The sequence below is a fragment of the Suricata suricatta genome, chromosome 6 (genome assembly GCF_006229205.1).
Source record: "Suricata suricatta isolate VVHF042 chromosome 6, meerkat_22Aug2017_6uvM2_HiC, whole genome shotgun sequence".
In the NCBI taxonomy this organism is placed as follows: Eukaryota; Metazoa; Chordata; class Mammalia; order Carnivora; family Herpestidae; genus Suricata; species Suricata suricatta.
In genome coordinates, this window is record NC_043705.1 from 56,215,118 (window position 1) to 56,241,953 (window position 26,836).

At 40.6% G+C, this 26,836-nt stretch overlaps 1 protein-coding gene across 2 annotated transcripts in view; it reads right to left on the reverse strand.

The window, feature by feature from the left end:
* Positions 1-20,757: 20,757 nt before the first annotated feature.
* Positions 20,758-26,836, reverse strand: part of HOMER1 (homer scaffold protein 1) — a 130,773-nt gene continuing 124,694 nt past the window's right edge. For both annotated transcript variants that reach the window (XM_029942490.1, XM_029942489.1), the window contains one exon: positions 20,758-23,661. In XM_029942490.1, the coding sequence (XP_029798350.1) occupies positions 23,473-23,661 (189 nt within the window). In that variant the 3' untranslated portion in view covers positions 20,758-23,472. The remainder of the gene's footprint in view (positions 23,662-26,836) is intronic.

Sequence of the window (26,836 nt, forward strand, 5' to 3'; positions counted from 1 at the left end):
ATTCTAGAAATTGCTTCTAGAATTCAGTTGCCAAAAACTTTTCTCTGCAAAATAATTTGCATGCTTGCTCCACAAAACAATGAGAACCATATAATCTAATATCTCACTTTTTTTTCATTAGTTGCCAGGATATCAGAGCAAATTTAGTGCTCCAGTGGAAAAAACAACTCTTCTCAAACTTCTGGTCTACACAGTTCTCTGTTCCTTTTAATTTGCGGTGTGTGTGAGTGAGTGAGTGAGAGAGAGAGAGAGAGAGAGAAACTTCTCTCGGTGTTTTAATATTGTGAGTTTCCTTTGAAGAAGTAAATGAGAACATCTCCAACAAGTTCATTACATAGACCGATGTCACAGCATAGGTAACAGCAACGACTCAGGACGCCTAGTGGCGTTGTGTTGAATTTGGACAGATTACTTCTGTTTGCTTCAGTTTGTTCATCTATAAAATGGAGGCACTAATATCTACCTCAGTAATTTCTACTTCATTCGGTGGCTACATGGATTCAATAGAAGAGTGCCTGGCGCGTATGTAAATGTTACCTATTATACTCCTGAAAATAGGATCCCAACATTTCTCACAAACAGACATAAAGATTTGAGTAATTTAGAAGCAAGAACATCTGAGATTAGAAGTATACTGCTGGACAATCTGAAAGGGAGCAAAAATCCTGTATATTTCCTAATTTAATAGAACATAATTTCATTCGCATGTCACATAAGGAATATTCTGCAATAGGCAACATTTTATATTAATGATAATTTTAAAAACCTTACCTTCTTGTTTACTTTTTGTAGCACGAATTGAGTGTAACTCAAAAATGCAGAATTTCTATTTTCTGATGTTCTGTGGAAATACCATCCTAAAGAATCAAAACGTTCAAAACTATAAAGAACGCCAAACCAAGAACTTCTGGTTAAATATGGTGGATTGAAACATGCTTTTATTGATCCTTCCTCCGATATCCCTAACATAGACATAAAGGAATCAAGAGCAAAAGAGGAGAACGTTATGGACAAGGCATATCAGTGTCTGCAAGATGCGTGGGACAGAACGACTTACCAGTGGGGAGGCCGCCGGGAGTCCTGGCGAGCGAGCCAACAGCTGCGGGGCCTGGCGGTGGGAGGTGCAGCGCTCCCTGCAGGACGCGGTTGGTGCAAAGGAGAGTGGTGAGAAGGCTCCACAGGGGCAACGGATCCCCGCTCCCTGCATCACCCCCCCCCCCCCCCCCCGCAAGACACTGGAGGTTCATTCTCTGGAATAAACACGCTAGAGAAGATCTGGAATCTAAGGGCAAGTACAAGAGGGAAGGGGGTGACTGAACACTGGAGGATTAAGTTGCCATCTGCCTTCAGAACCAGGAAGCCCCTGGCTGCTTTCTCCTACCTGGTTCGGAGATGGGCCTCAGCTGGGCATCTGCAGCCCCCAGAGGCGTCTGGAAGATCCCTCTCTGGAGAAACTAAATGGCTGCAGGGAAAAGACCATCACATCTTGATATTTGTACGCGGGGATGGGTGGAGGGTTACCAAACGGCAAAGCTGGCCTCTGACCTATCAATATGCCCCCCAAAGCCACCAGCGGCCTGCTCCACCCACCCTCCCTCACCCGAGAGCCCCCAGGGTTGACTGTAGAATGTGAACAGCCTGCTTAGAATCACAGAGACAGTTTCAGAACATCTCCACACAATGAACAGAGACCAAAACAAACTAAAATAACTCTTGTAAAAGAGATAATTCAGAGACTAGGGGATAAAAGTTACTCCTGGGGGCAGTGGAGGGGGGAGAAGGTGAAAAACTACACCCATGAAACAAGAATGTGCTGCAACTAAAAAGGAATATTCTGAGAACAATGAGTGACACTTAGGAATCCATGACAGGCGATATTACAAATTCAATACAAGGTTTAAAAGATAGAGGCCAGGCCTCATTGAGCCAAATAAACAGCTAAAGAAACGAACAGTAGAAAATATAATTAGGATTAATTCAACTAATCCAATATCTTACTGATGTTGAGTAGTAAAGTGGAGAGGAGACAATTATTTAGATAACAGTGCAAGAGGGGCACCTGGGTGGCTCAGTTGATTAAACTAATTAGACTCTTGATTTCAGCTCAGGTCATGATCTCACAGTTCATGGGATTAAGCCCCACATTGGGCTCTGTGCCGACAATTTAGGATTCTCTCTGCCTCTCTCTCTCAAAATTAATAAATAAAATTTTAAAAATAGTAAATAAAAATGAAAGTGACTTGAAATAGCGAGTAATACTTAGGTAAGTAAAAGATTACATTTATTATTAATAAGGAGAAACTAAATTAGCCAGTTCAGATGCCTCAAATACCCTGGACCCCAATGATGGTAATGATTTCAAATCAAAAGATTAGAGGAGGTGAAGTAAAAAGTACCTGCTACAATTGTCCATGGTTATCTAATGCACATAAAAAAAACCCATAGATCTTTTTGAGTCGTTAATGGATTTTCTCTGGAAGATGTTTCAGTTCTTCTCCCACAGTGTCTTCCATGATTTCTTGTGTCACTAGTGCACTGGTCTGATTAGTCCACATTTAAGGTCAGGTACTTTCATTATCCGCTTGCTCAACAAGTAATTTTGTCAGTCATCCTGCAAATCTGCAGGGTTTACCACACGCTGATGATGTGTCCTTGTGGACACACAGGTGTTGCAATGTGAGGGGGTAGAGTTGGTTGCAAAGAAGACCAAGTCTCTGCCCTCCCGGTGCTCAGTGGTGGGAGCTACTGGACACCAGTGTGATGTGTCTGCGCTGCCCATCAGTCCGAAACACAAAAGGTTTTCGCTGTAGCCACAACACAACATGGCCACTGGTCAAGACCAAGTGGCACAGAAAATACTATCTTTGGGAAGGGCGGGCCTCACCTCTGGGAAGTGCTACTGTGTGCCAATCTGGGAGTCCCCTGGAGGGAGCAGGGCGTGCTGATGCTGCTGCTTCAGCTAAGGGGGGCGAGGGGCAGGGGGGTGCTTCTAACAACCTGAAGTCTTCCTCGTTTCTACCCTAGTCATTCTGCCAAATTCTGCAACTTCTCTTCTGGGGAATCTGCATAAAGAATAAAACCTGTCACCAGCACAGCAAGCAATGCAAAGGTCCAAGACCTAGTTGTCATCTCTGCCCACCCCCACCCCACAAACCAGCACCAGTGTTGAGGGTGCTTTCCATGGGTACCATGGGAAAGGCGGCATGACCCCCAAGGCACCCTCAGGGCCTGTAACCCCACTCCTGCCCAGGCTCTGATGCGCCAGATGAGAGAGGAGAAGGCTGAGGACGCCGAGACCTGGGCCTGCCAAACTCTAGTTTAAAACTAGAGCCGTGTGGCCGGGGTGCCTGGGGGCTCAGTCGGCTAAGTGTCCGGCTTCGGCTCAGGCCATGATCTGACGGTTCCTGGGCTGGAGCCCCGCGTCGGGCTCTGACAGCCCAGAGCCTGGAGCCTGCTTTGGATTGTGTATCCCCCTCTCTCTCCGACCCTCCCCTGCTTGCACTCTCTCTCTGTCTCTCAAAAAAAACCCAAACCAAAACAAAACCAAAACTAGAGCCTTGTGGGACTGTTAGTGGAGCTTCCAGAAAGGTCTCATTTACTTTCTGGCAGTGGCTACTTCACTGGAAGTATCAGATTCAACTTCCAGAATCTGCCATGATGATTGTTCTCTCTGTATAAAACATCTGCTATTTCAACAGCCATCAAGGGAAAAATACATGAAGAGTGAAAGGAGCAATAATGACCAAGCAGCATCTCCCAATCGCAGAGGTTGTTCCTATCCAAGGAATACTTCTATTCCAAATTCAAATAAGAATGGAAATTTAACACGGTCACTTCCGCCACAGAACAGGCTTTTGTAATTGCTGCCAAGTTTTACAATAATCATAAATGCCTCTCATTCATTCCCAACCTGAGGTCTGATTCTTGTGTTTCTTCATAGGAGATCAGAACTGACTTTCTGCTTTCTTCCAGCTAGAATCCAACCTTTCTGCAACTTTCATTAAAAAAAAAAAAAAAAAGTGCCACAGACTCAAGTTGAGCTTGGGTGTAGGACCCAGCTTTTGACAGCCAGAGACGGTGGGTGGGCTGCACTTTCTCTGCATGTCAGGAGCCCGCATAATGAAGCAGACACCTTGGGAGACAGGGATTCTTAGTCCTGCTCTGGCTGTGTGAGCCTATGCCAGTCGCTTACCTTCTCCGGGCTTCAGTTTCCTCCTCTGGGAAGGTGGCCAGGACAACCTCCAACATTCTTTCTAAGTCTCACATCCTGTGATTCTGCAAGTGAAGCCAACTAAAATAGGTTGCTCCAGGTGGCCTATAAAGGAAGAATGCGGCCCATAGCTTTCTAGTTTCAAAAAAGAAGAATGGAATCTTCCCAGGTAAACACAGACCACCCCAGGCAGAGGGAAGGAAAATCAGTATTAAGAAGTCCAACAGGCTAAAAAGGCAGGAGACGGCCTGCCACCAAGCCCTGGCCTTGGTTTGCGGAGCCAGCCGGCGCAGAAAGAATGAGCATGACTGAACCAGCCCAGGGCCCCAGGAAGTCCTCTGGGCAATCCCTTCTCTGGGGTTTACCGGAAGCCAGAAGGTTAAGTTTTTGCACAACAAATTCATATGTGCTGCCCAGAAATTAAAGTGCTTTCCGGAATGCTTAAGATTATCAACCCTTTTTTGATATCATAGCCCCACACAACTTATCCATTGCCCATTATGTATTTTCTTCAAGTCTCAGATTTAACAGTCAAGAGCTTACAAAAAAGTTTCCTCAGGACCTTCAAGAAATGTTTTACATATAAGTTCTGTCCACTGAAAGTCTGCAAATTTGATGAATGTTGGCAGTTGTGGATACCCATGAAACTACCATCACAGAGCACAGAACATTTCCTTCACCACCAAAGAGCCCTTGTCTTCTGCAGTCCACAGGCAGCAAGTGAAATGCTTTTTGTCACTATAATAGTTTGCATTCTCTAGAATTTCACATAAATGGAATCATACAGCCTGTATCCTTGTGTCTGGCTTCTTTCATTGAGTATAATGAGACTCATTCATGTTGCATGTATCAGTAGTTTGTTCCTTTTTATTGCGAAATAGTAATATATTCTATGGATACACTACATTTTGTTTATTCATTCATCTGTTAATGGGCATTTAGGTTACTTCCAGTTTGGGGCTATTGTGAGTAAATATTAATGCACAAGTTCAGCAAAGGAAGCTGTCAACAAAATGAAAAGGCAAGCTAATGAATGGGAGAAGATATTTGCAAATGACCTATCTGATAAAGGATTAATATCCAAGATACATAAAGAACTTACACAACTTAACACCAACCCCCCCAATAATCCAATTACAAATGGGCAAAGGACCTGCATACACAGTTTTCTAAAGAAGATACACAGATGACCAAAAGACATGTGAAAAAACACCCAACATCAGCAATTATCAAGGAAATGCAAATGAAAACTATAAGAAGTTATCACTTCACACTCGTCAGAATGGCTAAAATCAAAAGCACAAGAAACAACAAGTGTTGACAAGGAAGAGGAGGAAAAGGAGCCCCTGTGCACTGTTGGTGGGCATGTGGATTGGTGCAGCCACTATAGAAAATAGTATGGAGGTTCCTCAAGAAATTAAAAATAGAAATACCCATGACCCAGCAATTCCACTATGAGGTACTTACCCAAAGAATACAAGAATACTAATCTGAAAAGATATATGCCCCCTATGATCATTGCAACATTTACTAGAGCCAAGAAATGGAAGGAACCCAAGTGTCTACCAATAGATGAAGTTACTGCATATGTGCACGTGCACACACACGCATTCACTCAAATACACACAAAAGAATATTATGCAACCATAACAAAGAATGAGATCTTGTCATTTGAGACAACATGGACAGACCTAGGGGGTATTTTGCTACATGAAATAAGTCAAAGAAAAACAAGTACCATATGATTTCACTTATATATGGACTCTAAAACACAAATGAACCAAGAGCAGACACAAACCCAGAAAAACAGAATGAACTGACTGGTAGCCAGAAGGGGTGGGGTGACGGATGAAGAAAACGGGTGAAAGGAAGTGGGAGATACAGGCTTCCAGTTATGGCATAAGTCACAAGAGGAAAGAGCATCAGGAATACAGTCAATGGTAGTGTACTAACTAGTGTGGTGACAGGTGGTGGACACACTTGTGAGGAGCACAGCATAGACATGTAGACTTGTCAAATCACTATGTCGTACAACTGAAAATAATGTAACTGTGTTAACTGTACTTCAATAAAAAAGTGAATAGATAATATTAGCATAAAGAAAGATCCACATCCAAGTCTTTGTGTGGCTATATTTTTATTTCTCTGGAGTCAATAGCTAGGAGAAGAAAGGCTGGAACATATGGTAGTCGTAGTGAAAGTTCACAAGATTTTGAGACAAAAACAAGTGATTGCCAAGCACCGCTTAGCTCTCAGATGAGAGAAAATTCTGCATTTCTTTAAAGGCATTCTTAACTCAGTCCTTCTCTTAATGTACCAATAATGTTCTAGAGATGGAAGAAGTTGGAACAGTCATAGATCATATCCCTCATTTGCAGAGGAGGAACGTGGGGCCTGGGGAGATAAAGGGACCCGTCAAAAACAGAGTTGCAAGGCAGGGTGAAGATTCTGGCAGGTCAGAAGAGTCAAGAACACTATAGGGCAAACAAAAGTACACAAGGTTCTTCAGGGAAGAAAATGTCGAGAAGAGCTGCGCAGCTGGGGGCTGGCTCACACCGTTAGGCTTGTGGACTGGCAATTAGAAATGACCTATGGGGCGCCTGGGTGGCTCAGGTGGGTAAGCGTCCAACTTCAGCTCAGGTCATCATCTCACGGTTTGTGGGTTTGGGCCCTGCGTCAGGCTCCGAACTGACAGCTGGGAGCCTGGAGGCTGTTTCACATTCTGTCTCCCTCTCTCTGCTCCTCCCCCACTCATGCTTGCTCTCTCGCTCTCTCTCTCTCTCTCTCTCTCTCTCAAAAATAAATATTTTAAAAGTATTTTCAGAAACGATCTAGTCATCTACACTGGATGACACAATTTCTCTACCTAGAATCTGGTGGGGAAAAACAGAGGTTAGCATAAGCTTCTGACTAAAGCCTCAAAGTCCTTGGGACTTACCAGACATGCGCAGATACTCCCCCTGAACCCAGCACTGCACATTCAAAGGGCCTGTCCCTCTTGATGAGGGGCAAATTAGCACCTCTGTGGGTGCAATCTCACATGTTTACCAAATGCAAAACCAGTTTGCATTTTTTCATCTTGATGAAACTCTGTTTGAATTCATTCAAGAAGAATCCAGTGTGGAAATATTTGTTCCCTTTTTCAGTCTTATTTGCAATAAAAGTGGAATAAAATCATTAATTGACCACATCTCTTTCTCGATCCAAAACATAAGCCCAATAAAATTCTATTAAAACATCAATTCATGGAGGCAGCTGGGGGGAAGTGTAACTCCTACTCTCGGGATAATGGGTTCAAGCCCCACATTGAGTCTACGTAGAGATTACTTAATAAAATTTTAAAAAAGCAAATTCATATTTGCTTTCTATTGTCATATTATTGACTTAGCAGGATATTTACAAAATTATCTTTAGCAGTAAAAGCAAATCTTATTTTCAAAGGGACACTACTGACATTTTAAGTGTTGTAATCAGGTAGGTCCGAAAACACATACTTAAATAAAAACGTCATTAGAAAAACTTGAACAACCTGACAGTAAATAAAACCATTTTTATTCCTCTCAGAAAAAGAGAACTTGTTATACAAAAAGAATGTTCTAGTCAAGTTTTTCTTGGTGTGACCATCCTTCACAAAGTGAAAAGAACTGGAATGGAATTTTAGAATCCTTTGAACCAAATAATGAAGAAGGAAGAAATACAAGCTTATTGAAAATGTTATCTTTACTGCATTCATAAATTTGTCAGTTTTCTCAAAGGAAGCCTGGGCTACTCAGAGAAAACAAAAGCCCCATCATTATTGCAGTTGGTTTTACAGCTTGAAGATTAACTTGAATTTCAGAAGCAGTTCTGCAGTTTTTGTATTTGCTCCTTGCTGCATGTTTTTAAGGAACCCAACATCTTCTGGCCCCGAGGCTATAACTGCCTGCTTTCGGCCTGCAACAAAAACGGTCTCAGTATGGACACAGCATGGAACCAAAATCTTCATTTTGAAATCTGTTGATTCTAGCAAGGCCTATGTGGAAGGCAGTTCCTTACTGGACAATGTGTGTGGGGAAGGCATAGAAGGTTCTCTAGGTGGAGGAATAGGGTATGCCATCACCTTTATCTTCACTGACCGCCTCTTTATTTGATCCAATTCCAACAAACCCTGGGTCTCTTTCCAGAGAGACAGGAATGGGAGGACTCCATATCGGGAGGACCAAGGACTATCATTACTGACAGCACTTTTAGTTTTCCAAACTCCAGGCTCTGGTTTTCCAAATCTTATCCCCGAGTCCACATGAATTAGCCTACGTTGGCAAAAGTGGCAGATTGTACTTGCAATGTAGCTGAGTCATTGCACACATGCTCTTGCAGGTGTCCCCCCACTGTGCATGAAGTAGGCATCTTGGGAATCAAGGCATTAAATGTGTGCTTTGAATATTACATATTCTTAGCTCTTTTTCTTTTTTCCACCCCAGAAGTTATACTACAGTCTTGGGACCAGATAATAAGCCAGGCCATAGGAAGGAGTGACTCATGGTCAGAAAATCAGGAATCTTTCCAAGGACACTGCCCTGGAGACTCCAACAGGACCCTGGCTCCAATCTTGTTACAGGCTCCTCACGTAGCAGTCAACTCTGTGTTTTCCATGATCTTTCTGTCTTTTGTTGCTGAGACTGGCCTAGAAAAATATGCCTCTTGGAGAAAAACAGGAGCCCAGGGGAGTTCAAACTGGATTCCATCCTTCATAAGTTACATGGTCCTGGGCGCTTATCTACTCATTTTTCCAGGACTGTTGTAAGGACCCCCTCTGGATCTTGCACACGCCCTGCCCAGTACATGCTCAGTGGCTAATTAAAGTTCCCGTTCTCCCCTGTAGCTACTGCTCTTTCAAGGAGTATGAACTCAATTGAGAAATCAATTAAAAATAGAATTACAGGTTTGAGACATTTCGGTTGGATGAAAAAATCATCAGACAAAAGGAGAGTTTGGACCTTTTCTTTTTCTTGGAACCCGAGCTAGTATTTAGCAGGCATTGGCTGAAGACCAAGGCGACACTGCGTCCTGCAATGAGTTTTATTTAAAGGAGTGTTTCATCCAACTTTCAAATCAGGTGGCTCAGGCCCATCTAAAGTGGGAGAATTAAAGCAATGGTGACAGCTAACGCCATTCTAACCTGGTAAATGTGGCTCTATGATTACTTTTGACACCGGTTGAGGGAAAGGAAGACCGTGTGGTACATGCTTCACTCTCTGGAGGCGCTGCACCTGGACCAGGGAGCATCTCTGGCAGAGGTCTTGGGGAGATATTTGGTCTTAACCAAGTGCCATTCCGTCGTTCACTCTTCACTTTGGAGGGATGCCGTGTATCTTCCTGGCTTGTGATGGCAAGTGAAAGCATGTCCGAGGTTATAAACTAAGCACAGTACAGGGGAACACATTATTATTTTTGTTGAGTTCTTGCCCACGATACTTCAGCAGTCAGAGCAAGAAGCTTATCAGTTCTCACATGGGATTTGGAGAAGGCAAATTTTGTATGAATGACTTAAAAGATTATTGGCCACATGGCCATGATAGATAAGCCAGGCTAAGAGATGAAAGAGGAAAGATTCCTGGTGTCACTTTACTGGGGTTACCTTTTTCCTTAAATACCTCTATCAAGCAATCAAATTTTCATTAAAAAAATTTTTTTTTACGTTTACTTATTATTGAGACTGAAACAGAGCATGAGTAGGGGAGGAACAGAGAAAGAGGGAGACTCAAAATCTGAAGCAGGCTTCAGGCTCTGAGCTGTCAGCACAGAGCCCAACATGGGGCTCAAACCCACGAACCCTGAGATCACAACCTGAGCTGAAGTCGGACGCTTAACTGACTGAGCCACCCAGGCGCTCCTCAAATGTTTCACTTTTGTTACTGTTATTGATAAACAGGTTGACTGTGAAGTGGGGGAAGTTTCTCTGAATTATTCATGAGAATGAACTTTACAACTAAGACAGCAGTTACTACCGTAGACCAATGGTCAGCCTTAGAGACACAGGTCAAAAAAGAAACTGCAAAATTATGACATGTCCTTTATTTTTAAATTAGCTATTCTGTTTCTTGCCAAACTCACAAAAGATTTGAGGTAGATTATAAAAATATAGGTACTATTAGACTAGTAGAAGGCCAAATGATTGATCAAAAAGAGGGACAGGAAAAAATAAACGACCAAAAAAAAAAAGAAAAAAAAAACCCCATACTAGAATTCTAAGAGAACTCCTAGCTGAGGAACATGATAGCAATTAAGCCTAAAACAGGGTCATGAGCTTCCCAGTAGCCAGGGTGATAAGGAAATGATGGATTTATGTAGTTCTCATATATAGTTGCCCAAAACAAAAAGCATAGGTTCTCCCTAAATTGGCTTAATCTTTGAAAAGAAGTTGTGATGGAAGTCTTTTCTTGAACGGGTAACTGTGTTATATAGGCAAACATAAAAAATTAAAAATATCCCGGCAGCATATTGATGTAATGAACATGAACTTCAATCTATCTTGGTGGAACACCAGGCAGGTGAAGTTGCACTGTATTAACGCAAATTAGGCCCTGGCAGTCAGAATCTCAGAATCCTCAGGCCACTAGAACATGATCTCAAGTTAAAAAATGAGGCAGATAATTTCCTCGTCAATAAGAAAAGATGTCACAAAGAATTGCAGTTTAGGGGCGCCTGGGTGGCTCAGTCAGTTAAGTATTGGACTTCAGCTCAGGTCATGATCTCATGGTTCATGGGTTCAAGCCCCACATCAGGCTCTATGTTGAGCGCATGGAGTCTGAAGCCTACTTCAAATTCTGAGTCTCCTCCTTTCTCTGCCCCTCCCTTGCTCACATTCTCTCTCTCAAAAACAAATAAATGTTAAAAAAATTTTTTTAAACCAGCATTAAAAAAAAGCAAAAACAAATAATTTTAGTTTATAACCATGAACTATTTGGGGGCTGGATCCCATTCAGTATAAAATTAAATAATAGCTATCAATTTGATTACCTGGTGTCACCTGCTAGTTCTTCTCTAGGTCACTTTGGACCTTTTCCTCACAGGCTTTTTCCTAATTCGATTTTCTCTTCACGCCTCTGTAAATGTCAGGGGTTTCTATGTCTCTGGACCTGTTTTGTTTTTTGTTTTGTTTTTAGGGAAGAGAGACAAAACCCTAGCAGGCTCCACGGTGGCGCTCAGACTCCTATGCAAGGCTTGAACTCACGAACCCTGAGATCATGACCTGAGCTGAAATCAAGAGTCACATGTTCAACCGACTGAGCCATCCAGGCGCTCCTCAGGGCCTTTTTCACCCTTTATTTGATTTCATCTTCCTATGGCTTCACCATCAGCCTGTTTTCTGGTAGCTTCCAAATTTATTTCTCTAGCCTCCACGCTGGAGAAGTACTTCCAACTCAGCATGTCCACTTCCAACTCAGCAAGTTCCAAGACAGAACTTATCTTTCTTCAGACCAAATCCAGAAACCTAGAAATCGTCCCAACAGTTACCACGCCCTGCAAAGTCCATTAGTGGTGAGTCCAGGTTCACAGGCCACAAGCAAGGTATGCAAATAATTTTGTTCTCAATTTTATTCTAAAAGGTATTCTGCCTGTCCGCAGAAAACATTGTTTTTGTCAACTCAAGATATAATCAGCCAATTAAGGTTTCTCCTCTACCACTTCCTCCCTAGGGTTACAAGTAAGTTCCATATGGTGTCAAAGTACTCAACGGGCTGGGAGGGTGGCAGGTTCTGGTTCTTGATCCACTTCTATCGACGCTGGCATTTGCTTCGAGAGCTTTCTGCACCAGCATCCACGGAGATGTCCATCTGATCTTTGGGGTCGGATCCACACAGGTGACCGACCCTCTCTCCCAATTCACTGGCTTCTTTGTCCGTTGCTTCTGCACCTGCTGGAGAGGGTGGGGCAGGGAGGCTTTTCAGGTGCTTCCTTTGAGCTCCAAGAAACTTGCTGGGGACTCTCTTAGCAGACACACCACATCGTTTCTCAGCAGCTGCTCCATCATCCTGGCCCAGGGGGATTCTTCTGGAGGCAAGAATTCTCTGGAAACTGAGCATGGGTCTCCAGTCCTCCATCCTGTCTGGAGGGGGTCACTTGTTTATCCCCCAACCTCTGATCTAAGGCTGGTGTGTTGAAAGGAGGGAGCAGTGCTCAGGGCTCCTTCTTAGTGATACTTGATACCCTCTCATTATCTGTTTGCCTTCATTCTACTTCCTTGTACCATGAGAGGGGTTTTTTCCTTTGTAATATTATTTGAGAGCAGAAATTCAAAAGTAGAGAAATGACTGTCACTGGGGCACATGGGTGGCCTGACTTCAGCTCAGGTCATGATCTCACAGTTCGTGGGTGCAAACCCCGCTTCGGGCTCTGCGCTGACAGCTTGGAGCCTGGAGCCTGCTTCAGATTCTGTCTCCCTCTCGCTCTGCCCCTCCCCCACTCATGCTCTCTATCTCAAAAATAAACATTAAAAAAAATTTTTTAAAGAAATAAATGATTGCCATTACTGCAGTAACAACCCAATCCTGAAGGCCAGGGAATAGAAGGCATTTGCTTGCCTGAGTTGGGGGGTGGGAGGAAGGGAAAGGAAGCAATAAATGCCACAAAAGCAGCAGAAATTTCTAATTTCAAAATATCTTCCATTAGATACCTCTTGAGTCTCTCATATTCAGTTCAGCTTTTTGTGGCATCGTTTCCAGTTTTTGTTTTGTCTCTTACCTGGATTACTACAATTAAAAAAAAATTCCTCATGATTTCTGAATTTGGTCTTGGCAGAACCTTTAATCCATTTCCCCAGCTTTACTGAAATATAATTTACACATACCACTGTGTAAGTTTAAGGTGTGCAAAGTGACGATTCGATTTATGTATTTATTGTGAAATGATTACCACAATAAGATTAACACCTCCTTCATCTCACACAGTCTTAAATTTATTCGTGATCCTGTGGCCAGAGTGATTTACTTTCTCTAAGGTGTAAATCTAGTCATCAAGTTACTTTGCTCCTCCAAAAGTTCAGTGGCCGTCCACTCCCTTCAGGAGAAGTCGGAACTGCTGGGGACCCGAGACAAGGCTGCAGTCTGCAATGTACCCACCTCGTCTGCTCTGGGCCCCTCGCTAAGCTGCTGACAGGTCCGCCGGGGGGTCAGGCTAAACTGGTGTGTGTGGCTCTTTGTGATGTGCCCTTTCCCCAGGCTCCTCACACACCCACCTGAATCTTTGTCAGAGTGGACATCTATTTCTCTTGATCTCCACTCAAATGCCTAACTCCTCCTGTCTATTCACCACAAGCTAGGACTCTTTCGGTAGTCTTACTAGCTCATTGTAGCTATCAGTGAACACGTCTACTTCCTGAGTCTGGAGGGTACAGACTGTGAATTATAACCTTTCCATCCCTTGTGCCTAGTACTGTGCCCTGGGGCGCTGTAGGTACTCACAAAATGTTTGAATAAACAGCCAACAGGCAGCATCCTCCACAAAGCCACCATGGAGGTGACAAAAGCCTCTTGGCTTAGAGGCAAGTGAATGCTTGCTTAGAGGCTGTGAATGCCAGTTTTAAGTATCTCCCTATTTCTCCTTTCCTTTTTCAGTCCCATCCCCTTCCTCTCACTTTGAGGACTACAAAGCACAGCACCTTGCATTTTACACTGTCCTATACGCCCCTGATGGTCGTCCTCCAGGCACTCCAGATGGGGACACTGTACAACAGCTGGTGGACCAAGTCATTAAGCAAAGGTTACAGTTCCAATGAAGTGTTTCCTCTTTTCTAAGGCAGTGAGCGTGTTGAGTCATTCCACACATTTACTGAGCGACTGCTACTAAGCACTAAGCACATTGCTTGGTGTTGCTTGTAGTGTAATTTAGAAAAAGTTTTATCAAGACCACTTAAGACAACCTTTTTTTTTTGAGTTCCCATTTTTAGGAAAACGTATTCATCTAAAGTTCATTTTGATTGGGGCTATAAAAGGCACTATGGGACATTTGATAACTGGGCACTAATCAATCTTGAATACCCCTGTTACTGTGCTTAACACAGTCAAGGTCAAGAAGAAGACACCATGAAAAAGTGAAGACAAAATATGGAAATGCTTAAACTTTGATATATCCATAAAATGGAACACTCTGAAGGAGCTAAAAACCATATGCACTAACTTGAATGGAGACTCCAAAGAGATTAAGTAAAAAAACCCCAGCAAATTATAGAGCAAGATGCACCATAATAGAATTTATGTACCCATTATCCCCAAAACAATTAGATATTTCTATAAGCACATAAATATTATACATAAATTGTACAAATATGCTGAGGACATTCTTTCTAGGAAAGGAATCGAAAGATCAAGGTTCTACAGTTATTAAAAATGTCACATTCATTCTTTTTCTACTGTACAATTATGAGTATTTGCAAAAATAAAGTACATATGAATGAGTAGCAGAATTAGTTTTTTTCCCCCAAAAAAGGAGAAAGCAGAGACATAAATATTCAGAGACATTGGACCACTGTGAAATGGAAAATGAACGATTTTTCTCATTAAGTGACAGGTGGTTAAATATTGGGAAATGATAAACTTTTGTACCTGTCTTCTTAAAAAAGGTCTGCAGTTCATAGTTTGGGTGTGATGGAGGGGGAAGGGCACAGGGTCAGCAGGCACAGGGCCTGTGTTCTACTCCTTGGTGGCCTTTGACCTAGCCAATCACTTCATCTTGCTGAGTCTCAGACTCTGTAAAATCTACAAAATGGGGAGAACAGTAACATTTAGGTCATGACATTGTCACGAAAATCCGTTGACTGTTGTGAGACAGTGGTGTGCCACAGACCGTGAGGTTTTGTGTTTTATACTTTGATATATACCATGGGATTTCAACGCACAGAGTATAGTCTAAAATAAGGGCTCTGTTAAAAGAGACCAAGATTAATCGCTAAATAGAAAACTATGAGCAAAAATAGTTTAAAAGTTAAGAATTTGACAATTCACAAATGATTTGCAAATTTATGGATTACTTGGAGCACCACGTGAGAACCAGTAGCTCCTCTTTTCTTCCGGGATGTCTGACGTGTTCTCACTTGTTGCCCAAGGAGCGCAAGTTGTGTCTACTCAAGGAATTCAAGCTAATTTTAATTTAAACCAGAAATAAAAATCAAAACCACACAGCAGTCTGAAACCAAATACAAAAAGTGTTGTTGTTGTCATTGTTTAAGATCATTTCTACCAGAGATAATTTGTGTACAGTTATTTATGAATCAATATGAAAAAAAGAATAGAGGTCACTTAAGATAACATAAGTATTAACTCTCTAAACTTCCCAAAGCAATGCAAACACTGCTCCTAGTGATGAGTTAACTATACAAATAATACATTAAAAAAGATGTAGGAAATACATTTCAGCCCCTAGAACTTGACTTTGGGGAGAAGCAAGTAAGTGACAGAAAAACAAGCCAAGTTCTACTAGGAAAGTGTCAACCTCCTTTTATCTGTGGCCCTCTGTCGCAACAGGAACAACAGCTTCTCAGGAACAACAGCTATGTGGAAAACCAACACATTAACAGAAAGGGTGGTGCATGACATTTAATTTAATAAATATGTCAGTAAGAAAGGTGAAGTTATTTTCATAAACAACAAACATTTGAGACTGGGTTTACAGAAGACTTAGATAGCTTAGACAGACCCTATTTCGGTATTTGTCTCAGTTGCAAAGTATCAAAAAAGTCCTAATTCACAGGAGGAAATGGAGTTATTTAGTAACTCACCTTGAAATACAAAGATGCTCTTCAGAGACAGCCTCATCGTGGCCTCTGCACAAAAACAATTAACCTGGTCCTGATGTCTGCTGGATTTCCATGTGTTCACATGTTATACGCAGTATATTTGAGTTGGCTGGTTTTTAATTTTTTCAGTTAAAATATATTTAAAAGTTAAATGTTAACAAAGGGTCTCAAAACAGTTTGAATATCAATGCCTTAAGATAGGAGTTGCTTTTGTTTTTGTGTGAAATCTGACTCTTTGAAACTCTGCTCTAGGCTTCCCTGAGTTCCTACTCTTTGTGTATCCACTTCTCCCTCTTGGCCATTCCTTGTCTCTTTCACAAGCTTTTGTGCTGCACCTGCCCCAAAGTGACACTTCTATCTTGTGTTCTCATTTTTCATGCCCTCAATTACCATCACGCACGCTGACGGTTCCCAAGTATCGATCTCCAGGTCATATTTTTCTTCTAAGCTCCATCCAGACTCACATCTCCATCTGGATAGTCCACAGGCACCTTAAACTCAAAACAAAATTAACTCATCATTCATCTTGCTGTGGCTTGCCTCCACCCGAACTAAACCCCTCCCCATCTTGAATTTACTCTCAGTAAATGAGATTGTCCACCTGGTTGTCCAACTCAAGAGATCTAGGGATCATCCTGCATTCTGTTCCTCTCCTTGCCATCTACATTAGCCAAGAGGTTCTACTGATTCTACCTCCTAAATGAGCTCTGAATACATCCCATCTCCTCCATTTCCATTGTCACTGCCATAATGCAGCCTTTCAAGAGAGAATTCTGTGATTTGTATAACTGCCTAGACTTACAGAACATATATAAAGGTTAAATATATATTTAATGTTTATTTGAGATAGAAAATACACACGAGTGGGGAAAGGGGTAGAGAGAGAGGGAGAGAGCATCTCAAGCAGGCCCCATGCTGTCAGCACAGAGCCTGATGTGAGGTTCGATTTCATAATGGTGAGATCATGACCTGAGCCAAAATAAGAGTTGGACACTTAAATGAGTGAGCCACCCAGGTACCCTCAGAACATATTTTTTATTACATCACTTAAAAAAGATCCTTCACTATCTCTGCTACGTTCAGAATAAAACCCAAAACTCCCATATGACCTACAATGACTTTACTGATCTACTCTTTGCCTCCTTTTCTATCTGTCACCATCTTGCGCAATATCCCCTTCCCTAACATCCTGTGTTTCAGTGCACTACCCATTCTTATTTTCTAAATGTCTCAATGCTCTCATCTCTCTGGGCCTTTGCACATAACATACTCTGCAATTCTCTGAAATTTCACCTCTTCTTCAACCTGCTGGCTCCTACTCCTCCTACAAGATTCAGTCGAGAATCTTCAGTCTTGTGGGAAAAACTTCTCCACTCCTCTTCCCTCGGGCTGCCTCATGTTAGTGCTCTCCTTTGTGACAGCACTTATATACTGTGAAGTAACTGTCTGTAGCCTGCACTAGATTAGGAGACCCGCTCTTTGGTCTCTATTCCAAAATGGGGCCTGGGACATAGCCTGTACTCAAACATTCTAGGTAAGAGAGTAAAAGGCTTAAGTTAGATACTGATGGATCACTTACAAGTCTGTTTAACAAACACTGACCCTGCAGCTGGATTCCCAGTGAGAGGGCATTTTGCTCTGTGAGTCTTTTAAATTAATCCAATTGAAACCCAATCCTACCTCAACAAGTTCAACATAAAATTACCATATAGCCCAGCAATTCCATTTTTATGTATATACCCAAATAAATGAAAGCGGGGCCCCAAACAAATATTTGTACATGAAAGTTCACTGAAGAATTATTCATAATAGCCACAAGGTAGAAAGGACCCAAGAATCCACTAACAGATGAATGGAAACAAAATGTGGTATCCATACAATGGAGTCAAATTCTGGTATATGCCACAATCTAGATAAACCTTGAAATAAACAAGCCAGACACAAAAAGACAAATATCATATAATTCCATCTTTATGAGGGGTATTCCTAAAGATCTAGGCTACGAGATACTTCTGCAGCTGATCTGATGATGTGATCAACCTGGAGAAGCCTTAACTTCAGGTGCAACCAAAATTGACCACAGTCACCTAACTAACACTGACTGCAAAACCCACATCCTGCTGAACTGTTGTTTAGTCTTGGGGGGTGAGTTTTACAGGTTTAAAGCTTATCTCACTAGGGAATTTAAGAGATGAATGGTCCTCCCAAGGTCTTTATAAATAGTTCCTACTTAAATTTTATTGACTGGAATTCTGCATAACAAGTGCACTGTCCTTGGATTATCTGAAGTTTGTAAGTTAAAAAGAAATTGGAACTACAACACACTGCATAAATATCATCTGCAAACACAGTACCATTGCAACAGCATGATAACAAGCATTGTAAACACCAAAGGAGGCTGAAGGACAAAGTTCAAAAAGAGAAAATATAAAATCTATAGTTAAGAGGACCCTGACAGATATTCTAGAAGCCAGGCAGTCAAGGTAGAGGGAAAAATTGTACCAGAAACATGAACAAGATCTCCTCCACCTTCTGACCTGCGTACTGGATGACCAGACTGATCCCTGTGGCAACACAGCAGGTGAACTCATTTGAGCCTCTTCCCTTCCTTTCCCTCATCCCCCTCGCAGAGGAACACCCCTGCACGAGCCCCTATACATAGAAATGAAATGTCAAACAGTTAGTACAGTGTCTGTCACGTGGCAGAGAATCAACAAACACTCCTTTCTGTTCCACTTCATAATGAAGTTGTTGAGAAATCATTTACTTCAAGAGCATCTGCTTTCTGGCCATGTTTTATGCAACAGTCATTCCATTTAAGGTGTAACAATCAAATAAGTCTTATACAGGAGTCATATAGATAAAAACTTATGATACATGCATATATAGTAACAGTTATAAAACACAGATAACAAGATAAAATCTTGACTTTTGGTGGAAAAAAATACTCACAAAAGACATTTTCCTGTGGTACAGAAATGGGCTTAATTTTACATTTATGAGGGACTCATTATCATCTTAATTTGCTGTTACTAGGAGAAACTGGAGTAGTATTTCTATCCCTGGGTATATCTGATGTGAAAAGAACTGGCAAAAGTTGGTCAGAATTCCACAGAAAAGGGAGTTCTGAATGTCAGGTGTCTTCTATTAGGTGATAAATCCTGACAAGACAAATGACAGCATCCCCTGAAAGCCTTTAAAATTTATTAAGGAAATCCCAACTTGTTTGGTGAAAAGCAACAGGTGTCTCTGGCTGGCCTGAGCCGCCTTAGATACTGAGGGCAGCGCGCTCCCACTCTTTGCTGGCCCTGCTTTCACAAAAAATACCCTCTCCTCCTCCAGATAAGCTCCTGCCGTCTGCTGGAATGTGTTCTTCCACCCAAAGGACAAAAGGGACCTTAATGAGATCAGAGAATTGACAGAAATCTGGGAGCCCATGGTCTTTTCCCTATTCTACTCCAGATGCAACTTCTCTTCCTGGGCCACCTGTTTTGGGTCAAAGTAACTTCAAATGTTTCTTTTCTATCTAGTGTACTAAGCTGAAATCACTAGGCAGTACAGTGCTGAGTTTTTGAGGGTTTTTTTTCTTGGATAAAAGCATTAGCTATTTTACTAGGTAATATATGAACAACAACAAACCATTCATTTCTTTAATTCAATAATGATGCTTATATTTCTTTGACATCTACCTATCAATGTCCCATAAAGAGAAACTGTTGTCAAAATATAAGGTTGAATTTTAGATTGGAAAAAATGCATTTTCACTATTTCAAGTAGGGTGAAAGATTCACCTGCTTCCATTCTAAAATCATCCTTTTCTAGTAGTTTAAAAGATATTCTTCCACATGAAAATTATCTTCTCAACCAATACTTACTATATAGCACAGTATCCTCCTTGAGAAAAAAAATTTTTAATGTGTCATTCTGAACTACTTCTTACCTGAAAGCTTCCTCAAGATTTTGTATAAATTAATTTACCTGATGAATGATAAAGGAACAGAATTAAACATGTAAAAAACGAAAATTCAGTGAAGACTATTCCAGGACTTCACGCACAACATACCGGGAATGGTAAAATCATTTGATACCCAAAAACGACAGGATTTCTTAAAAAACAAAACACTGCCACCAAACAAGTTTTCCCTCTGGCCGCCGTCCCCTCCAGGACAGAGAACCAGGTCTGCAGGGGGGAGCGGCTGAGGTGCTCACTCCACAGTTAAACACAAACATGGAAAGCCAGAGCACATGTGAGAGAATACATTTAATTTTAGCGGGGCAGAAAATGAGTTTTCATAGGTGGCGGTGTGATTTCAAGTGTCCCTTTTATTTCCACTTGAGAAAGCAAGCTTTTCCTGGAACTGCTTTCCAACAGTTAAATGAGAGCAAAACATGACATCCACAAGAGGGCTGAAGGACTTCTATGGGGACAGGGACGGATACAACTTCATTAACTTTTTTTTTTAATCTGCACAAAGCAAGGGAGAAGAGAGAGAGAGAGAGAGAGAGAGAGCGAGCAAGCATAAGAGAAGGAGTGAGAGAGAAAGGGAGAGAAGGAGAGACAGGAGAAACAAAAACTAATTTTCCAGGCAGGGAGATTCTTATGAAACCTTTTATGTCAGAGTTAGGATTTCACAACACAGCACACTAAAGGTGAAATCCAGTAGCACCCAAAGGAGTTGAGCAAACGCTGCCATCACTTAAATGCTTTTTAAAAAGTATCTGTAAAAGACTGAAGGAAAAAGAAGATAAAGTACATTCTCCAGAGAACAACAAATGTATTTCAAAATAAAAACTGTATTTTTGTTTTTCCTTTTTTTCAGTTGGTTTTTGTACAAGAATTCATAATTATCAGATAGTAACTTATACACAACGGGCTTGATCTCTGCTCTCCTTCTCTGTGTCACTTCAAGTCCACATGTTCAGGCTACAGTCCCCCGGGCATCATCTTCTGATCAATATATTACCACAGTTTGATCTAAATATAGATACATCATATAATACTCGTCTCTGGGAAAAATCAAATGTTAATATGCAAACTTTTATTTCTATAATACAGAAATGGAGAAAACTACAGTAGGCACACAGCCTAATTATGACTTGTAGATGACGATTTCTAGATACTCTCCTACTGTAAACGAATATTGAAAATAGTCTAAGAAGATTTTATTTATATGTGCACTTGCGTCCACCTTCTCCCATATATGTACATGTCTAATGACAATCTGGGAATTTAAAGGTGCAGCCCTCAAGTTGTTAAATCCCTAAAAAAAAGAAAAAAATTTCAGCCCTATTGGACAAGGAAAAAACTCACAAAATTTCCAATTTTAAATTTATCAGTAGGAAAATATTAAAAATAATTTTCTGTATATACATATGGGTATATGTATATATTGAATGACACATATCTCACATATCAGAACAATTCAAGTGGAGACATTTTGGTGAGTTATTTTCCCATTAAATGGCAACTATGTCAAAATTTAAAAATATCTCATTACATCATTAAAATAATTCACTTACCATTTCAACAGCTTATACTTTTTTTTTAAAATTTTTTAACTCTTCATAACTAAATTCCCTGATCCCTATTTAAATTAAAATCTGGTGCTCTTTATTACTCAGAAACTGATGGATAAAATCACCTCTACTTCAAAATTCCATCGATCAAATAAATTTTATTACCTGATTTATCAGAGAAATATCTCAGCTCTGAGCTTGTGTACCTAAATTATCCTCCCTATAATAAATAGGTGAGGAAAATATCCTAAAATAAATGGAGGTAACTTACACGATGTTATAGCACATATAATACACGATGAGTAAGTGTCTGATATAAACTTTTCAGAGACACCTGAAAACTCACTTTAGAAACTAACTTTAGAAACAAACCATTTATTTTTCACTCTAATATAAATTAATAGGTATGTATTTACATACATACACGTACATATATAAAACAAAATTGTCTAGTGTTGCGTTGCTGTTTGTGAGTGAAAAAATGGTTACAAATCGATTAGTTAGCTTAATTTTGTACTTCACAATTCAGTCGTTTTGGGGTACAAACAGTCAGTGCATTTGTAGACTCCACAGAGTCAGATACTCAAGCATACACTTTAAAAAAGAACCCTCCTCAACATCACAGGCATTGTACAGCAAAGATAGATGGGCTCTGATGCATTCCTAACTCCATAAGCAGACTAGACAGCACTTGGCTTACTTTTAAAATAGCTTCTTCAAAGAAATATAGAAAGAAATGCATGTTTGCTAAAAGTCTTTTAAAATTACATCAAAACAACATTAAAACTTGTTCATTGAGAAGAGCCTATTGAATTGAATTCCTGTTGTGAAATGCCTAGGTAACAGTTCAGAATATTGCCTTGTGAGGTTTGACTAGAGATGTGGTTGATGTGAAGACCCAGACAGAGTACACGCTCCAACCCCAACAGTCCTCTGATCGGCTGTTTGATGGAAATGGATCCCCTTTAAAATTGCTATACACCTTAAAATGATCTATAATAAACAGTTCCCCAATAACCATTATTATTTGTAAATTGAAATGCATTGATCATTCAGAAAAGATTTCTTGCAAAATATATAAATAAATGTAACTGCATATTCTGTAAATATACTTAACATTGCTAGACCAGACCGTCAATGACGGGCTGCTGTATTTCAGTACTGTGTGTCAAATTCATTAGAAATTTAAAAAGAAAAATTTCTGAGGGACTCAGCTGCCTTCGTTAGTTGGCTTTAAAATGTGTAATAAAATGGGAGACAGTATCTTCTCATAAATACACGGAATCAATGTGGAAAAGTAAACTATACAGCAGACAAGATTAAAGAACACCAGAGTGTACCAGAGTGGTCACCGAGTGAAATATCTTCCAGTATAAAAAAAGGGAAGAACTCTATACACCCAGTTCTAGTAAGTATGTTTCAGTTAAAGATACAGCTCTCTCTCACTCCTGGCAAGAATTAATTGGTAATGGCACTGCTTCTCAGCAGTGCAAAAATATCCTGAGAAATTATTCAGATTACAACAGAAGACAGGGCTTTCATCACTAAGTTTTTGCACAAAACACAGCTTTAGATATCATAAATAAATTAATTTAAAAAGCAGATAACCTTCACTGTGTTGAACACAAAAAGGGGATGTGACCCAGACATTGGTAATTCTCCCATTGGCTAATATCAGAAAAAAAAGATTGCATTAAGTATCTATTTATAACTTTCTAGTTAACTATGGCCAATAATATACATGGAGGTAATTTGTAGTTCAAGTTTTTCATCTCTTTTTTTTTCCCCAACTAGCTACAAGCTGAATTCTAAAATTTACACTGAAATATACAATTCCAATTTTCAAAAGATCATCCTCCTGGAGGAGGAGTGATATTCAAATTTTGTGTGCGATCTTGATGCAGAGCCCGAACAGTCCTAGGAAGAGAGACAGTGTATTTTTTAATCAATTGGCACTGAAAGGTAACCTTCCTTAGCTGCATTCTAATAGCTTGGCCAAGTTATCTCGTAATTCCGTTAGTTCAAATATTTTTCCGTCAAGAATTTCTAAGAGTGTCTTCAGGTTATTGCGAAAAGCTTCTTGTTCGTTCTGACTTTTCTCCAGACGTTGCTCTAAGTCAGACAGCTGTCCCTCCAGGTCTTTGTTCCGAATTTCTACTTCCTTTAGAAACAAAAGTGTGATACATATACACAGGTCAGTTCATGACAGAAAGCAACAGAACTTGTGTTATTACTAATATTGTGGTAGTTATGCACTTTGACGAGTAGGAGGATGAGTTTCTGAATCTCAAGTTAACACCGTTTAAAGAGATTTTGAGAACTTTGCCACCTGAGAAATCCCTGCGGTCGTCACGACAGGCTTGTTCACGAGTCCATGTGTCCGCCCAACAAGCACTTGCTGGCTGCTCACTGGTGCCAGGCAACGCTACAGGCACTTCAAGCACCAAGACCGGATTACAGAGCCATTCATTCTGTGGATTAGCTGCATCTCATGTCAATTTCTGCCCACCTATTTTTCCTATTGCACGACCGTGAGGACTCTCAGGTAAAAGCAAACAGAGAAAAAGAGAGAGGATACTTTTTTCTCCCTGTTGGGAATTCCGGAGAAGGACTACGGGACGACAACAGTTCTCTAAAACGAGGTTTTAGGAACCTCTGAGGATGTTATTCTTTTGCTTCACTATCAAATGGATGAGGGTGGTAGAAGAGACAGCTCAAGGGCTAAAAACGATAGTCAAGACATGTGGTAAGTGTATATATAAGAGAAATAGAAAGCTGACAATTCTAATATACTGCAAATGATGGGAAGAAGAAAAAATGACAAAAGGGAAGTGAAAGTTCCTGACAAAATATTATTTTTTTAAAAACAGAATAAAGTCCAGCACACTTAAAAATCATAAGTTATTACTGCTCTAAAAATGTTCCTAAGTATGACAAGTATAATAAGTAATTCTAAAAAATAAAAGGATATAATAGAGATGTAATTTTGGTTAAAAATTCTAATAGAAAAAAAAGCAGTAAACGGACTATTACACTTAAAAATTTTTTTAAATGTTTTTTATTTATTTTTGAGAGATAGAGAGAGACAGCACGAGCAGGGGAGGGTCAGAGAGAGAGGGAGACACAGAATTCGAAGCAGGATCCAGGGTCTGAGCTAGCTGTCAGCACAGAGCCCGACGCGGGCTCAAACCCACGAACCATGAGATCATGACCTGAGCCAAAGCCAGAAGCCGGACGCTTACCCAACTGAGCCACCCAGGCGCCCCTATTACACTTTAAATAAGTTATTCAGATAAGCAATTAATAGAAAGTTACATGTCCTTTTTGGAAAGCTTACTTTTATTTTTAAGTAGGCACCATGCTCAGTATGGTGTCCAACACAGGGCTTCAACTCACAACCCAGAGATCAAGAGATCTAGCTTAACTGACTAAGCCACATAGGCACCTCAGGAAAGCTCACTCTTTAAATTTTTTTAAACATGTTATTTACTTTTGAGAGAGAGAGAGAGAACAAGCAGGGGAGGGATAGAAAAAGTGAAAGAGAGTGGGAGACAGAGAATCCAAAGCAGGCTCAGAGCTGTCAGCACAGAGCCTGATGTGGGGCTCAAACCCACAAACTTTGAGATTGTGACCTGAGCCAAAGTTGAACACTTACCCAACTGAGCCACCTAGGCACCCCTTAAATTTTTTTTGTTTATTTATTTTTGAGAGAGAGAGAGAAAGAGAGGGTGCGCGTGCACGCGAGTGTGTGAGTGGGAGAGGGACAGAGAAAGGGAGACACAGAATCTGAAGCAGGCGCCAGGCTCTGAGCTGTCAGCACAGAGCCTGACGTGGGGCTTGAACCCACAAACCATCAGATCATGAGCTAAGCCAAAGTATATGCTTAACTGACTGAGACACCCAGGTGCCCCCAGGAAAGCTCACTTTTACATCTGAGAGGAATTCAGTGATTGAGACAAATTATATTTACATATATAAACTATATGGGACAAAGACAAAATTTTGGTATTAATAACACAATATGAATTGGCCTCAGAAAATATTATGTTTCAAATGTTAATATATCATTTAAATATAAATCTCTAAAAAAAGTATAGCAAATCTAAAGGATGGTGGAACATTTTTTTTTTTGAAAGACAATCTGGTAAATGTTAAATGAAAAAAACAGAATATGAAGCAGCACAGTGCAAATAGGCAGCAATCGGTGTACATGAGGACAAGCACCAGAAATTACTGCACAAAACAGGAAATGGTTGCAGTTGTTAGGATTATGGGGACTTTTACTTTTTGTATTTACTTTTCTTACAATACCTGTAAAATTTAGACTTTGGGAAAAAATAACTGGGAAATTGGCTCGAATACATATAAGTAGGAAACTCTGATCTAGGATTCTGAACAGAAACGTTCACTTGCTCTCACAGAAATAACTAAGAGAAAGGCTTAAGCAAGAATGTCACAGGGGAGCTGCAAGAGCCTGAGAAAATATAAGAAAGTTATACAGCAGCTCTAATGAATTATAAATGAAGAATTTAAGAAATCCCAATCTAATATTAAAGCATTTACTGATGGCGGCACCTGGGTGGCTCAGTTGGTTACGCATCTGACTTCAGCTCAGGTCAAGATCTTGTGGATTTTGAGTCCCACGTCAGGCTCTGTGCTGACAGCTCAGAGCCTGGGGCCTGCTTTGGATGCTGTGTCTCCCTCTCTCTATCCGCCCCTCTCCCAATCATGCTTTGTCTCCCTCAAAAATAAACAAACATTAAAAAATTTCTTAAAAAATCATTTACTGTTAGATATTTCCCAGTATGTTTCTAATCTCTTTCCTTTGAATAATCCACAGAGAAGATAAGTAAACTGAGAGCAGGATCTGAAACCAATAAAATACTTATAAACTCATAGGCACATTCATGGAGGCTCCAAACTATGAGGGAGAAAAAAGACCTTGGGATCAAATGTAAAAATTCCACTCATGATTGCACAGTATGCTCTCTTGCCTGCTTAAACAATAAGCTTAAGAGTAGAATGTTTCCAACTATAAAAATAGACCAAATGTCATTCACTAGAAAACACCCACTTCAGTAGGCACCACCCAGTATGCCCTCTAAAGCCTTCCTTAAAATGAAAGGCTTCTTTGTTCTCCTTGCCAATCAATGAAACGTCCAAACATTTTCAATGGAAGCATGCAAAACACCAAATTTCCTCAGCTACGAAAATTGCATTGTTCTCTCTAGACAGTTTCATACTCGCAGCCGTGTCTCTGATTTGAGGAATTTTCAGAGGCAGATAACAAAAGGGATTCAATACAGTGCTGACAGCACTGGTCTATTTTGAGGCAG